This window comes from Chaetura pelagica, unplaced genomic scaffold (assembly GCF_000747805.2).
Source record: "Chaetura pelagica isolate M959 unplaced genomic scaffold, ChaPel_1.0 scaffold275, whole genome shotgun sequence".
Taxonomy (NCBI): domain Eukaryota; kingdom Metazoa; phylum Chordata; class Aves; order Apodiformes; family Apodidae; genus Chaetura; species Chaetura pelagica.
Window position 1 is genome coordinate 9,480,983 of NW_009953486.1, and position 16,870 is coordinate 9,497,852.

The 16,870-nt window shown below is 41.4% G+C and overlaps 1 protein-coding gene across 1 annotated transcript in view; it reads right to left on the reverse strand.

Moving 5' to 3' along the window:
* TOP1 (topoisomerase (DNA) I) overlaps positions 1-16,543 on the reverse strand; it is a gene marked incomplete at its 5' end in the record, with an annotated part of 37,706 nt that extends 21,163 nt beyond the window's left edge. The window contains 5 exons of the mRNA XM_009998798.1: positions 457-532; positions 1,743-1,838; positions 4,575-4,633; positions 5,217-5,343; positions 16,441-16,543. Of these exons, the coding sequence (XP_009997100.1) occupies positions 457-532; positions 1,743-1,838; positions 4,575-4,633; positions 5,217-5,343; positions 16,441-16,543 (461 nt within the window). The remainder of the gene's footprint in view (positions 1-456; positions 533-1,742; positions 1,839-4,574; positions 4,634-5,216; positions 5,344-16,440) is intronic.
* Positions 16,544-16,870: the final 327 nt, after the last annotated feature.

Here is a 16,870-nt window from a genome sequence, read left to right on the forward strand (position 1 = left end):
CTAGCCGCTCTTTGCCAAGTCCTTCTCCAAAGGATATTTCCACTGTAGACTCCATCTAAAAGCTTTAAGCATCTTTCTAGCAGCTGATATGAGTTTCATCCCCTCTGTTTCTGAACTGTGCTACATTATCTGTGCAATTACCAGATGCAGTTAGTAAGGCTCCTCTACCCTCTGCGAGTAGCTTAACAGAAGGACTGTGAATTTGCCTGGAACAGGCTGAAAGTTCACCTCCTGGAGGCATCTTCTCCATCCCTTGTTTTACAAGTAGGAAAGAAACACTTCCTGACTTTTTATAGGTTGTGGCTCAGATAAGTTAACCTGCATCATAGATAACTGCATGCAGACTGGCCCCTGCCTCCTTTGTCTTGAATCAAATTCCCCATTCTGCATAATTCAACAGCAAATTGTCAGCCTTGCTATTCTTGATCACAGAAATCAACTTGTCTTTCATATTACCTCTTCTTCCTCTTGTTTCCTTTTCTTTGCTTTCTTGATGTCTTCTGTTTTGATTTTCTTGGGTTTGTACTCAGCACTGTAAAAACAAAAAGACTAGCTGATGAAAAGAATCCATTTATCCATTTTCCAGTACAAGAAAATAGAGAACTCACTCACATATATACAAAGTTTGTGCACACAAGTTCATAATATTTCTGGCATGCTGGATTTCTGAAGAGTATTATTTTATACTCCAATGTCTGGAGACTGAATAATCCCTACCCAGCTAAACAGCCCCTACAAGTTTCAGGCTGCTGAAGCAAAAATCTTCCTTGATGAAGAATCAACTCAAAAGCATGACTAGCCATCCACTGATTACATGCTATGGGATGAATGGCTAAAGCTTAAGGGTCAAACATACCAATAACTCCTTTTGCACTTATCAGTGGGATCTGCCCACAAGGCTCACTTTTTGCAAGCCCCCAGTTTCAACAACAGCAAAACCTGTCTGCTGGCAAATTTTTAATCTTTCCATTGTAGACATGAGATAGGAGGGCACAAAACTTTAACAGAAGGCAGCAAATGATAACACAAAAGAAAAGATGTCACACCCATCTCTCTTGGAAACTGAGAAACACAAGAACAGAACACCACTGTGGTTAAACCCTTCCAACCCTTTAACTCCAGACTGCTAATAAGGTCACACTATCTGAAGATCTGGATGCACACAAATTATGACAGATCATGATGTGATGGAACTGGGCTTTTATTTTACTGGGTAGGCTACTGTATCAGACAAACGTCATGTGTGCTTTTCTTTTGATTTAGCAACAAAAATCTGCAGCATAAACCACAACTTATTTAGATTCTATGTGAATTATGTCAAGCAGTGCAGGCACATCTCACCCCCACTCCCAAACAGGCTGACAATGCATTTTGTTTCCTCTTGTGCAGTCATTTCCTTGTCTGACTGAAGCCACTGCAGCCACTTAGCAACAATTCATACTTCACTTGCTCAGATTTATGTTTTACAGTTTTTACCCGTGTCTTTACCTACCTTCTGGGTTTCTTCTTTTTCATTTACTAGCTCTGTAACATTCACAGCACCACCTGCAAAAGCATGCAATGCTATTTTGCCTTGCACACCAGAAATACTATCCTTGCCCTGCTCAGAGCATAAGGAGCCTGGTCTCAGACCTCTAGTCACCCACCTGAACAAATCTGTGCTGACAGCCTGAAATCCCACTTGCTCCCTCCATGTTATCTTTTATAACTACAGGCAAACATCCAAGTCACCAGTCACTTACTCATCATCTTCTCGAGGTCTCTTCAGGGGTTTGGAGTCCTCTTTAGGAGACGCATAAAACCCATCATCATCTGGTTCATCTTTTATACGTGGTGGACTACAAGAAGAAGCAAAGAAAGATGGTTCTAACTTCAAAGAGGAAGTTTCTTGGAAACCAGCAATCACTCAGTTTTAGGAAATGATCATCTGAAAAATTAGGCCTGTCTTCTAGTCCTGAAATGTGTTGGTGTGTCGTTCTCTGAATATCCACAGATGGCACAAAGAGTGTCAATTCAGTGTCTACATATTTGTAATTTCTCAAGCAACATCAAGACCAACTTCAACTGCTTCATGTCCCTGTGTTTCTCTTGAGGTTTTGAGTAAAACCAACTTACTGCCAGCACTTTCGAATACACTTCGAATACGAACAAAACTGAAATGCATGCACGTGTGCAGCCAAACAGAGGACATCAGTTTCAACTCAATATCCTTACTGAACCTGGTTAGAGAGAAAAATATCAACTAAAAAAAGATTTTAAAGCTCTTTCCTGAATCTTTTGCCAACTAAATACTGAGGCATGCAAAAAGCAGAGAAGGAAACAAAGATTTGGCAAAGTTAAACTGATCAGTCTCTTTTCACTGTCCAAACTGCAGGAAGCAAACAATCCTGTCCATTTCAACAGACCACAAATATTAAGCTAAGCTAAACATTTTCAGTCATAATGTCCCAAGACATCAGTGATGTGGAAAAAAAAAGAGTATGAGTGCAAGAGAGACTACCCCTTTAAACAAACTCATTATTTTTAGATTCCATAGAAGCATTTAAAGTATCTTCATAAAGAAAAAGATGTCTCAAAGAGTTCCAAGTTACATTTTGAAGGCCCTAGCTCTGCTCCACTCAGGTAGGAAAAGTAACAGTGCCATCTTGGGCTTTCCTATTCATATTCAATCAGCAACTTCTCATCAAACTGACTCAGCCTCCCAGTCAACACGCACATCTTACAACTGGATGGAGTGGGAGAAAAAAGAAAAAAAAGGAGCATTCTGCTTTGTAGATCACACTCAGCAAGAGACGGTCTGGAGTTTTATTTTAGCTAGTAGTATGTCCATGAAGCAGAACCAGGCAGTTTGCTCTTTCACAGCTGCAAAGCCACTGCAGTGCTGGCAGATGCAACTCAGGGGAGACAGATCCGTGCTGCTGCAAGGCGCCATTTCTGTGGAACTGTTTGTGATTAACCATGACACAAGTCTGCAGCACATGGTTACAAAACATCTATGGAAAAAGAAGGCCCATTTAATTTATTCTCCCTTGCAGGCAAAAATCTAGAAGTACTGTTGATTAAGCTGCTAGGAACTTTATCTCTTCTATTTTAACACTGAAATATTTTGCAATGGTGGGAAATAGTGTGATTATATTAAAAGAAAGGAGCTGGATGACCAGGCTGAACCTTGACTTGCATTGTTCCCAAGGCAGTAAAACTGCTCATCCTACTAAGTCTTAAGGAAGAAAATCCAAACCATCTGAGTGAGGACATTTTTCTCTGATGAATTTTTTAAAGAACTTCTAAAAAAAAGAGAAGATAATTACTCTATTCTTAGCCAGCTTTTGGCCCTGAAGAAAAAATGGTGAAGGCTTCCCCAGGCCTTCCTCAAACAAAAAAATTCTCTAGGATCTAAAGAGGACCCAGTTACCATGACATGAGAACACCCAAGGTCCCTGGCAAGATTAGCACACACGTGCAATTCTGATGAACAGGAGAGGCTAGAAAGAGTTATTATTGTCTCCTACACCATCAAGCATCTAAATATTACTGCTTTCTACTTCCACAGTATCTCCAAAAGGGCCTGGAGAGGGCGCCTCTTCCCTGTGCCAAGCATAAAACTACTTAGTTTGCATTTTAAATAGGAGTAAGAAAATGAAACAGATGGAGGAGCTCATGTCAAGAGGGCACATTCAAAATATGCAAAGAATAACTAACAAGCATGGACTAGACAGGTGTCTATTCCCAACCCCTGCGTCCACAGGACATGGTGAGACTGGAAGGATTTTGGTGTTTGTGCCTTTTTTTTTTTTTTTTAAATGGATTCATAAAACTGGACAGATGATTGAAAACTTTTCTTGACTGACAGATACAAATCCATGCATCCATCGTACCACATACCTCCAGTAAGTCAGTGGACCAGATTTACTACCTTAAGAATAACCAATGTCTAGATTTAAACAAGTCACAAATAAGAGATCTTAGGCAGTCACCTATTAAGAAAAAGTACTCTTCTGTCAATTGCTTCCTTCAGGTTTTTAATAAGTGTATTACTGATGACTGACACAACCCCTAAGTCCTAGAGGCTTGGTTATTACCAGGAATTTAGTAGAGTAGGACACTGAGGCATTTTCTGAAGGTACTTCTGATTTCACACAAGCACCCTCCTTACTTGTCACTCCTCTGCAAAGCCTCTAGGCTGTAATTACTTAAAGAAGAAACACTCAGAGGCAATTCTGACTGTCTTTGCAAAGCCCTGTCCCCAGAAGACTGCCTGCAGGGTTCAAGTACCAATTTTGCAACAGAGGTTCTTTCAACTCCAGCTACCATAGTTCAATCTGTCCTCAGAAAAATAAATCTATTTAATACTTGGACAAACCCAGCATGTGCAGGCAGATACCAGGTATTCAACAGCTCCCATCTGCAGTTACTAGGTAAGTAGATCAATTAACAGGTCCTGTAACTGAGAAGAATGTATCATCTGAAGGGGTCAAAAGCACTCAAATTTTTTACCAGGACCAAGAGTCAAACACTGAGCACCTAAGAAAAGTCAAACTGTTACTTTTTTTCAGGTCTTAGATTTGATTTCTTACCTGGAGAAGCCATTTTCCTTTTCCTTCTTTATTTTTATATCACCAGAAGATGATTTAATCTGAAAAACACAGTAAATAGGAGCTGATTAGCACTATCCAGAACACCTTACGTTTTTGCAACATGCAGCACAGGCAGGGTATTTAACCTGCAGAAGGAACCAATGTATATTCGTCCCCTGTAGCCTTCAGTGACCTAAATGACATGCCAAAAAGGAAACATTTTTTCTGAGTCTTAGTCAATTCAGCATTTTCTGGCCCTTCAATTGCTCCAATGGGTTGAAGTGTACAGTTTGTCTGACCTGTCTATGTTTGTCCTTGCACGGAACAAATATGATCTTACAGATTTTTCTCCCTCATCTCTGAATCTATGCTTGGCAAAGAGAAAACTAACAGTGAAAAAATATGGAGCCAGTGGACACAGCTCCACTGCAGAACTGTTTCCATTCACAACACCTGCAGATAAAGCCCCTACAAGTTAACATCTGGCGCTCCACAAAACAAGTCTCTGGGTGAGCACTGGGACAGTTCTCTCCAGGTCTATAAAAATTTGGAAGCATAAGCTGCACCTAACCCACTGAGCTTGTACCGTTCAGCGGTATAAACCAGAACCATCCTCTTGTCTCTCCCACAGGAGACACCTACCTTCTCTTCCTTTCTCTTCTCCTTGTCTTTATCTTTGTGTTTGTCTTTGTGTTTCTCTGAGCTGCCATCTTTGTGTTTGGTTTTCTCCTTGTCTTTGTGTTTCTTTTCCGAGGAATCTTTGTGCTCACTGCAAGACAAAAGAGTATGTTTGCAGAGGGAAACACAAGGAGATCTGACTAACACAGGCAGCTTCCAGGGATCAAGAGTCCCAGGTTTTGATTATTACATGCCCTACAAAATAAGGGATCACCTTAACAGGATGATCTACCACAGACTCCTGTCACACGTCATCCACTCTCCTTGGGAGGAAGAGGAGTGGGACATACCACAAAACCACAGCTGCCAAGTGCTCCACTTCAGGAAAACCCCCATCTGGCTGGATTGCTGAGGAAATCCACAGCTGCTACACTTAAAGCTCCAATCTTTAGGTTGAATTCCCACTGTCTCTGCTTTCCCTCTTTTTCCTAGACAAAGTAAGAGGTCCCTAGAACAGAGCTGCCAGTCCTGTCAGTGCCCATGTCAGCTTTTGCTCAGACAACAGTTTGTCATTGTAGCAGCTCTCATCTCTGGAACTTAAAGAGAAAAGCGCTGATCTCTATTATTCCCAAACAGATGGGAAAACCAGAGCAAATGGGATATGCAATGTCCTTGTGCTTATGCAAAGTCAAACAGAAAAGGCAGGAATAATGCTGCAACCCTCAGCTGGAGCTGTTTCACCAACTATGTCTCACCACCATGGTCAGCCCAGCTCTGCTTGGCTGAGATGACCCTGCCACACAGGATGGAAACTCACCAAAGGTGTTTCCAAGCCAGTATCTGGTCTGCTACTTCTCTGACTCTGGAGATATAAATATCAGTATTGAGAGTTTAATACCAAAAATTCTTCAGTCAGAAAAGAGAAAAATGCTCCAAAAGAAAAGAAAATTAATGTTTTTAAAATTGTGTTTCTACCCCCTTCTGATTTCTAAGACATTTGGGTAAATTTGGATCACACTTTCAAGTTCTTCTTATCAGCCAGAAAGACACATGGCTCTTTCCAAATGAAAATTAGTTTTCTCACAGAATGGATCCTTGGAACCAGAAAGTGAGCAAATGCTCTCTGAAGACTCATGATACAAACTACAAGAACTGGCTATGAGGATTAGCAGCACTGTTGGGGAAAGCCGAGCAGCAAGTCTGTCAAGTCAACAGGCCTTTAACACACATCTTGAGTTGTGTGGACTCCCTGAGGTCACCCTGGGTTAAGCAAGCCAAAGGCACAGTGGAAATCAGGCTCTCTTCTACTGGGCATGGTTAGGCACCAAGCAAGCTGCCTTCCTTCTGCCGGCAAGTCATGCTCCTCCTTCTTCAGTCATTGACTGCCATCATTCCGGCTCTCTGGGATGCAGTCTGCTTGCCCTTAGGACTAATGCAAAGCCCTGAGGCAGCTTCCTTATTTCAGTTATCTCCACACTCAAGTAAGTGCAAGGCCAGTCTGATCTGAAAAACAGCAACTCTGGAACACAAGAGTGTGACTTAAAAACAACATCTGCTTCAAGTCTTTTTTCTATAACAAAGACTAGACTGCAAAAGGGTTGGATGTTTTATGGCTACAGAAAGCAAGCAGCACATTAACCAACTCCCATAAAGCTTGAGTGTGATTAAAAGGAAGGCAACCACAGCCACAGGTATGCCAACCCACACCCAAGCTGTAGAAGTGCAGTGTAAAGTCCAACGTAGAGAACTCCAGAGCCTCACGTAACACTAGCATGAAAGGAGCTGAACCTGCAAAAGGTGTAAATTATTCAAGCTCAGAGCAGCACACACACCAATAAACACTGGCTTTCCAAGCTCAAGCAGCTAAAGCATGAAAAATCCATCTCTGAAGGAAATCAGTACATTCATGTGCTGTGTCCCACTACAAAAGATCTGTAGGAAGAGAAACCAGCTTCATTTCAACTCTCTAGCAACCTCTTTATGCTACATATAAAACTGTAAAGGAGCATCTAACAGTAAAAAGCAACTGGCATGCTAGAAATGCTTGTAGACAGACACAGAGCATCGCATGTTGCCTGTGAGTGAAGATTCAAAAACTGCAGACTATTCTTACCCAGCAGATCGTGTTATGAACACTGTGTGGTCAGGACGTGCAATTACATACAGAACATCCTGACACGGGATCTCAGAAATCCACCAGATGCCTGCTCCAATTTGACATCCCAGTTTCTGTACCCTGTTTACTCATCAGTATCGCAGATTCAAGGCACCCATTTCATTTTCCTTTGCTCCAAAAGTATATTAATTTACTTTCTGAAAGCCCAAACCCCACAAAAGTTATAATTTTTAAACTCAGAAAGGTTTGGAAACTCTGATGTTATCTTGTACTGTTATCTGTACGCTAGGTACCTCATTTTCCAAGGATTTAAGACTTAAAATCACAGAGGTAAACCATCACACAGAAAAAACCAAAAACACACAAAGGCTTAGATCCACATTGTTTCCTGCAAGTCTGCTTGTGTTTGTTTCCTGACTGTTTCTTGTTTTTATTTGGTATTTAAAACCTTCCTGAAATAACACATTTTCCTCAGACAACATTTTGCACATGTTGCATGTAACGGAGTTAGTTCTCTAAGGTAAAGATCATGGGACTGTGTTGCTTGGAAGTTTGGAATAGCAAAAGTAAGGGAAAAAACCCACAAAAAACTAACAAAAAAACAACTAAGTTTTCAAAAGCACCATACTCATTCCCACTAGCAGTGAAAAACACTAGCTTTCATTATGTGATTGTCAGAGCTCTGAGATGTATACAAAATACACGACAATCTACATCTGCAAAGCTAATACTGAAAAAGGCACAAAACCCCACTGGCCTAGAAAAGCAGCAACAATTTTATGTGTCGAATGCCTGCAGACTGTGGCTGGAATAAAAAAGTGCTAAAAACTTTAAGCTTGAAGTAGAAGATCAAATGACATCTCTCTCAAAAGGGAGCCAACAGCCACCATTGAGAAACTATTACACAAACTAAGCAAAAGCTAAAGTTTACCAGCACCAGAGTCAGAATCAAGGAGTCTGGATTCCTAATTCAGTCTTAAAGGTTTTTTAAAATATTTATTTTTTTTTAATCACAAGATTATTCTTCCCCCTTTGCTCTGCAGCAAGCAGTAAATTTCTCACCAAAGCAATGTGGGGTCATCAAATAAGCCAGGGAAACTGTCTCCAGTTTCACTCTGCAGCTTCATTTTCAAAACAACAATATTGGTGGCTGGGCTCTGAGGTCCTGCCTGCTGCTGCTCCTGCTACATCTCTGGAAGAAATTCCCCAGACAAAAATCTTATTTCATGTGCTACTCACTGCAATGTAAAAGAAGAGCAAAAATTTCTTCCCTCATTTGTAAGCAGACGGCACATCAGCCCTACGTTTTCTAGATACTGGCCCACAGCTCTGACTTCTACAACTCAGTCTAAAATTTTCTGATACATGCAATTATGAAGGCACGTGTCCCTCTTCTCTAGGAGGGCCTGAAATCTGCATCTCCCAGAAAAGCTCATTTGGAAACGTGTTGATAAAAACTTCAAGCAACAATCCTGAGAAGAGAACCTTTTTTCTTTTTCTCTAAAAGTGAAGCAAGTTGCAGAGCTACTAGCTTCAGTCAGTAAGCGGAGCAGCTTCAGACTTTCACTTGGCTAAGATACTTCTGTGAGCCTCCAGGGAAGCACAATTTAACCACCACACTAATCTCAAAAGAAAAGAGAAGGCCATCCTTACCCTGAAGAGGAGGTTTCAGCCTTCTATCAGAAAGCTATTTCCAGACAACCCCAAAGCTATTATTAGGAGGGACTGGAAACAATTTAAAAATCGTAAGTCTTTCTGGCCAATTCAAAATTGAAAAAACAAAACAAAACAAAAAACCAACAAACTTTTCTTTACAGAAACCAAACATAATGGAGCAAAAAGGTCTCATGGCCACATGCACCCAGATAACTTTATCCTGAATTCATTTCTCAGAGCACTCTGGAACCTTCATTACCTTTCCTGCACATACCCGTCTGCCAAAAAGTCAGCCTGAAGTCACTGAAGGATAGCAAAGCCCCCCCAAAAGATAAAGGGAAGCTTCAGTGCACGTTAGCCTGAAAAGAGGACAACTGGATCACAAAACAGTTGTTCACAATCTGCTTTAGAAATACCCAGCCTCGCTGACACCTTTTCACCCAGATCATTACTTGAACCACTCCAAAGACACTCAAGAATTGAACACCTCTAAAGGTGCTTAGTGCTGACAATCTGCACTGTCTGTGTTTTTTCAAGTAACAAAGTAGACCAGGACACCATATCAATACATGCAGAACAGGGATGACATCTCTAGAGATGTATTATGGTACTGGCTTAGCTCAGACAAAAGCCATGCACTTCCTTAAAGCACCACAGCCTTTCTGCTAGTTTGCTTACTGTCTCTCATTAGAGCTTTAGTGTGAACAGGGACATCTAAAGGCCTTGAAGAGCTCAGACTGAAGCACATGAAGCAATAAATGCAACAGAAGCAGCCATTTCCCTTGAAAGCATGGCTGTATTTCCCAGTGAGGATGCCAGCAGGAGGACAGGAGGGAGGAGTAGGAGAGGAAGGGAGAAGAGACACCTGGCAGCAGCTGCTCAGGCTGCAATCACATGGGAAAGTCACAAGTGGAAAGTGTTTCCAAAGAATGGCAGATGTGCAGATCACAGCTTCCTTCTTCAACCTACAACAGCTTTGCAGTAATTTAACACTGCATTCTTCAGGTGCCATTTATGCACGCTAATAATCCCTTCCCAGGCCCTTCCCATTCCAGCTTCAAAATCACAAGCTGGGAAGGATGTCTTATCTAAAGAGTCTCTTACTTCCTCTCTCTCATTTTCTCAGCTGTAATTAGCTCGTGACTGGGAATCTGCTACTAGCAAGTGCCAGAGCCTGCTGCAAGCAGAGCTCTGCCTTCCTACTCGGGAGCTGCTACAGCACAGCTGAAGCGTAAAATGACAGGAAGCTGTGATTTCAGTGAAACCTACAAACACAACAGGGATAGAGCAGAGGTTACGCAGCTCCTGCCTCGTTTGACGTAATAGAGTATTCATGGAAAACTGTGATCATGTTCAGAGGAACGCATACCCAGGAAGGGCTGACTGTGCAGGGAGACTGTTTCAGAAGCAGGAGGCACAGAGCAGTGAAGGACGAGTTTTCAGCTGGCTTGCAGTATTTTATGCTCACTGTTGGAGGGTTATCATCTGGTATTTCAGGGAATGAACACATGAGCCCCAATGGTTCTGCTGGGATTTCAGCAATACAATAAAAAAACCTGAAACTGCTTTTCCCAGAGTTGAAAGGAGTCTTTTCACCAGTTTTCACAGATAATAGAACAAGCCTTCAGTGAGAGGAACAAGATAAAAGCTGGACTAGTCAATGGCCAATAAAAATATTAGAGTAGAACAATACCTGCATATTGAGCTGAGGCTCAGGCTTACAATGCACTTTCCATGGATGTGTGAGAATTGGGTATACCACTACAAGAAAAGCACAAATGTTTACTGCTGGAAGGTAGTGTCACATTAGAAAGCTGATCAAGGTGAACTGTGCACTCAAATGTGAAATCAAACCAAAACCATCGACGCTAGGGAACAGGAGGTGCTGAAATATTTCTTTTAAAATTGCTTTTTCCCCTCCATCAGAGATCCCTGCCTCTTCCTGCCCCCAATGCACACAATTCTCGGCTGTTTGGGATCACCTAATAAATCAGGAGTTGTGCAAGAAGCCTGAACTGAAATTTATCTTTATTCACAACTAGCAAATGCTTGGAATCTGTGTTTTTCCTAGCAAAACCATAAAAGTTAGAAGACGCCAGTGAAGATCAGGCCTATAAATCCTTCATGCATTCCATGCTTCTGTTCAGCTCAAGCTGTGATCACAAGAAATTCAGTAAACTGAAGAAATACAAAATCTGATAGAAGATTTTTTTTTCCCCCCCCTCCTGTAGCTCAGATGCTTGACACATTGACAACACAGATCAGTGCTGCAAGAGCAGCTTCTTGGCTCCCATTCTTTGACACAGCCATTTCTGCACCCCTCAGCCTCCTGGCAGCCCACACTCCACCTGGCAGAAAAGACACTTGTTACTGTGAGCACTTCTAAACCCATGTCTGACAAGCCTTGGCTTCAAAAGACCCCTTACTGCATTACTGTACATGGTCTACTTGTTTGAAATGCTCATCTCCCACAGATCAGAAAAGTATTGCCACATCAAATTTGTTTAAAGTTTGTTGGGTTTTTTTTAAACCTTGTTTAAGGATTGTTTTTTTATCCACTGTCACTTATATTTAATAGGTGTATTAGATTTTCTTTTCGGGATGGGGAAATACGGAGCTGAGAAAAGGAGCAAAAGGAAACATTTTGCTTGATAGTGATATGGATTTAATCTTTGATACAGTTTTTTCTTAAGTGGGGTTTGCATTTTCTTTCCTTGAGGGATGACAGAGAAGATCTAAGGCATATAAATGTTCTTTCCTGGTTTACTACAGCTGTAAATGAGTGGTTAAGATACAGAAATGTCATCTTGTGAGTGGGAGAGGAGGAAAGCAAGAAGCAAAATTAAGAAGTCCTACATACCACTTAACACACTTCTGCCATATGAAAACAAAATCATCCAGTTTAGATATTTCTGAGACTTATTTGGCAGTTCAGATCATTTAGAGTCTGGATACAGGAAACATCTATTTGCCTGCACTGGAGTTTTGCCTTCCTCATACAGGTTTTATTTTTAAAAATCTTTAAAAAGTACAGGGCAGGAAATGCAATTGCCAAACTATTACAGACAGACATAAAACAAACCTGCTTCAAACACAACCAGACAATGCTCTTAACCGTGCACAATGCCCAGTGCAGTACTGTACTTCTCAGAATTCAATTAGGAGACTCTTCACACACTGTATAAAATGCCGAAGAGGTACAAACCCAAGTTTCACCACCACCAATGGCTTGGATTTCTGCTAAAGCACTGCTCAACCTCTTCTGAGAATTACCAAAGATACAGCACATCTTTTGCAATAATGCAGTAGCTTTTCTGAAATACGAAATGGATTTTCTGAAGATTTCCATGCAATTCTATTAATATAAGATAAACTTTTCTCAAGGATTAATTTTCAATTTTAGTAACAGGTGACAGGCTTTTATAAAATACTTCAAAAATTCCCCATCCATGGGAAAAACCCCACATTCTTGTTACCTGGGAATTTTTTTTTTTGTTAAATTCTTAACAGCAATGGCTATTTTTCACTTGTTTTTCACTGTCAAAGGAAAAACTTCAGGCCAAACAGGCAGGCTTTTTTCCTTCAAAATTCTTCTGTGAAGAAATATCCCCCATCAAAACAGCTGTCAAAATGCTCAACAGGGCAGAGGCTTTCAGAGCTCTGCTGTGCTCCCCTGCAGCTGTGTTCAGCTGATCTTTTAGCTATAGACAGGAGGTGCTGGATGGTCACAGTGGAGGGACAGTAACACGGTGGCACTGGGTTTGTGAGGGGGCATTTTGTCACCTTTGTATACAAAACCAAAGCCATTGACCTAGCAGTCTTTACAGCAAGTTGTAATGAGATGGGGAGCAACCACAAAAACCTCTACTACCATACAGAGGTTCACTGCCTACCCTACTGCAAAGGGCTTAAAAGAGCTGTCAAACCTTAAAGAGGAGTTTTATTTCACAGGAAGACAAGAGTTGCAAGTTTGTTGCTGTCAATAGTATGCTAGCAGGTATGAGCCAAAAATTAAGGTGCCTCTTCAAGGTGAAGGTGCCATTTGAACAATGGGTGAGAAAGTAACTCCTTTTTGAAGAGAACTCCTGCTATAGAGAGAGAGCATCATGAAAAGAGATCCATCACTACGTGATTTTGTTGCCAAACCCATGCAAGTGTGTCACTGAGAAAAACTCTCCTAGCTTGCACTCTTGAAAAACTTGGAAACAGAATTTTCTAACCTGTCTGAAAATCTTCCAAGCCAACAGTTTCCATAAGTTTTGAACCCATTAGCTAACAATCTAACACCTTTCAGTTAGCTTGGAGGAACACTGCAGGCTGACATAGGGGAAGATGGATATTTATCAATACAGTGTCAAGAAAACTCTTTGCCTAAGCACAGTGGATGGGTTGAAAAAATGAGGATTCCTGTTTAGTAAGCACAGCTGACAATGCACTTCTGCATGAGGATCTTTTTCAGCAGTGACAGCCAGGACAATCAAGTATCAAAATAATCTGGACCTAGAACCAAGCCCTTTGGATGACTCCATCACAAAGACCTAAGCCAAGATTTTCAAAACCAGTGAAGTGTAGGCAATCACAAGCCCTGAACAACTTCTTGCCCCAAGCACAACTTTGCTTCTGGTCTTGTTATATCACAGCTAAGAGCCCTCTGAAAGAGGACAACTCTCCAGTATTTCCCTGCAAAGCAATTTCCTCCCCTCCCACTTCTGGCAAAATTAAAAGCTATTAAAAATGGCAAAATAATCAAATGCCCCCTCCCCAGTGCAACCCATCTGCTTAGCAGTACAATAGTGAGGGATGCTGGACAGTCATATGGGTCATCCTAAAATTCAGACTTCTCTGTTCATCTTGGCTCTGCTCAGGAAAGTATTTTGGTACAGTGACTGTAGTAATGGAGCCCAAACTGCTTGTTGCAGTCCTTCCCTGTCCTGTCCCATAACTCACCAGTCTGGCCTTTGCCATCCTTGGAGATTCACACTTTCCAAATGAACACCTGGTAGTCACCAGGCTAAAAGCACATGCTCCACTCTGGTCCTTCCAGCAGCCACCCTCTAAACAATACTCTGCTCATCACTGACCTTTCCCCACCTCCACACTGTGAGCTATTTGGTTCTCCCCTTCACAAGACTTCACAAACCTAACCCTCACAGACACAACTTACATTTATGGAATTATGTGCATGACAGCTGAATCAAAGGATTTGGGGAAGAAATGCTTCAATTCCAGTTATAAGGTAATTTATTTCAAAAAGGTTTGTCTTAGAAGTCAGGAGGCTTTATGCAGAAAACAGCAATGCACCCTGTGCAGGACTGAGGCTGAACAGGGCAGTGGAGATTTTAGGTAACTCCTGAAGGAGAGATCTAACCAGAGGGCTGCACACGTGTCCACATACATCACCTTCCCTGAGAACCACTGTCCAGACCACATCCCACGATTCAGCACTATATCACATTCATTTCTCAGGTGGCAGTTTTGAAAGACAGAAATCATGCTAGAGGAAACTTTTGTTAGCTGTGCACCAAGCCTGGGGAAGTGAAGTCCCACCTTGTGTTGGGGCCTGAAGGATAAAGTGGCATTTTATGTAATCTCTCCCAAAAACACACCTTGAAAAAACCCCTGCCCATGCACCAGCCGTGACATCCACATGGGTGCACCCAATTCTGGGACTTAAAGGTGCAACATATTGTTCTCACAGGAGAAATGAACACTTAAAAGAGAAATGAAAGTGGCTGGAAGCTTTAGGCACAGTGCCTAGGGAACATGATGCCTTTCTCACAGTGATTTTATGGCAAAACTCTACAGCAAAACAAATTACTTCAAGATAAAGCATGATTACATATCACCTCATGAGCTACACCCCACAAGACACTTCAGTCATTCTTATCTCCTTTCCACTGGTTTTGTGTTTGTTGTTTACACAATCATTAGCTGCAGACTGAAGTTACATGCCATAATTAGTTCTTCCAGTTAAAAATATGCTGACCATTTCCATCTCCTACACAAATAAGGTTAAATCATTAATGAATTCTGGAAATTTAAAGATAGTGCTTGCATTACTCCTTACAAAAGGATATGCTTTGCTAAGTTAACAGGAGAATGTTTTTCCAAGTGAAGAAATGAACATCTGGAAATGTGAGACAGTCAGTTTTGGGGTTCTGAACTTGAAGTTCAGAAAAGTGAAAATAAGAAGTCAAGGCAATATAGATATATAAGCAAAGAGTGTAAACAGCATGTCCAAAGCATTTCATCTTTACTGTGGAAGCCAGGAAATGCTGGAAATTATATGGCCTAGATTTTTGTCCCTCTTGTCAACTATTTACTTTCACAAAAAAAAGGAAGAAATGTATTATGGAGCAGTAAGGTTGTGTAACTTCTCAGAAGGTCACAGAAAACTCAAAGCATGACCCCAATCAAACAAACCCACTGTTTAGCGCAGACTCTCACCTTCTTTCTGTACTACTTTTTAGTAGAAAACATTAACACAAGCTTTTTTTATTCATTTTTAGATTGTGTCATCACAGTTGCACAGCAGTTAGTTAATATCACTTGCTTAGCCATAGGATAAACATTATTTCATTCACAAGTGTCACAACAGAAACTTACCCTCCAAGGACTGATTTTTTGCAAGTTTCATTGACAGCTTGGGCTCCGTGGCACTTGCATGTCAGGAGTTACAACTAGGGAAGCTTTTCTGAGGAATATCCTGTGTGTGCTGTGGTCTGTCACACCAAACCACCACAGACAGACCAGCATATCCTGGTTCCTGCAGTTCACAGCCCAGGCTAGGGCATCAACTGTGGAATTCACCTCCACCTCAAGAGCTACAAGCCAGCACAGACTAAATAAGTGTGACTGGCATGAAACACCTTCCACATAGAGTGGCAGTGTATCAATCACATCAGACAAACCAGCATGCAATCCTTTCAAATTCATCATCTGACCCTGCAGAAGTTCATAACACTGCCTCATAGTGTTGAGATACTCAGCCATAGTGGTAGCAGGCCAAGAACATCACCATCATTATGGTGAACCATCTCTCCAGACAATTACAATAATTTGGGGGCTTAGTAGTCACATCAGGTTCACCTATGCTAAAACAGTTTGGTTTATACCAACACTCAAGAGAGCTCCACGTTTCTGACAAACAGTTGGAACCACACACAAAAATATTACAAACAAAACTGATCAATCTTTATTAAAGTGGCATGAAATGAGTTTTCCCAGCCCTGAGTAACACCAAACTACAATAATCATTTGTCCATTAGTATTGTCTCACATTTGCAAGACACACTACTTTGGCTACGCTTATGGAAATGCATGCAATCACAGAAGTGAGGCTTAAAGCACCTATGCTCACATAAACCACACTCAAAATGTACCAGTTCCATCCTCATATAACCAGTGTAATTCTTGTCAGACTGCACATGCAGCGGATGTTTTAGCCTGTTTCAGTGACTTCAGCTTTTTCCTCACCTATTACTGTGCTTGGACTTTTCCCGGTCTTTTTCCTTGTCCTTCTTGTGCTCTTTGTGCCGGTGTTCTCGGTCTTTGTGTTTATCTTTGTGTTTGTGAGAATCTGCAAGCAGAGAGGCAAAAAAAATTTCAGAAATTAAGTTGGGAGAAAACTCCATGCCTCCCTCATGAATCACTGCGTTTTCACCCACCCCTCACCAGCATTTTCTGTGATTCAAAATATGTAATAAAAATTATGGTTTCAGAGGTCCTAAACGGATGTCTTGTTCCTGCAGTTAATTCACCTTGCCAACTGCTGCATTTAAATGGTCTTTAGTTCAATGACCTTTAAGTGCTTGACAGACCCTGAAGAATTGCAACCCTTCTCATTTAATAGGTAGGTATGGCTATGGCAAGATCAACCAAGCTTCCAAAAGAAACCTACTTTCCT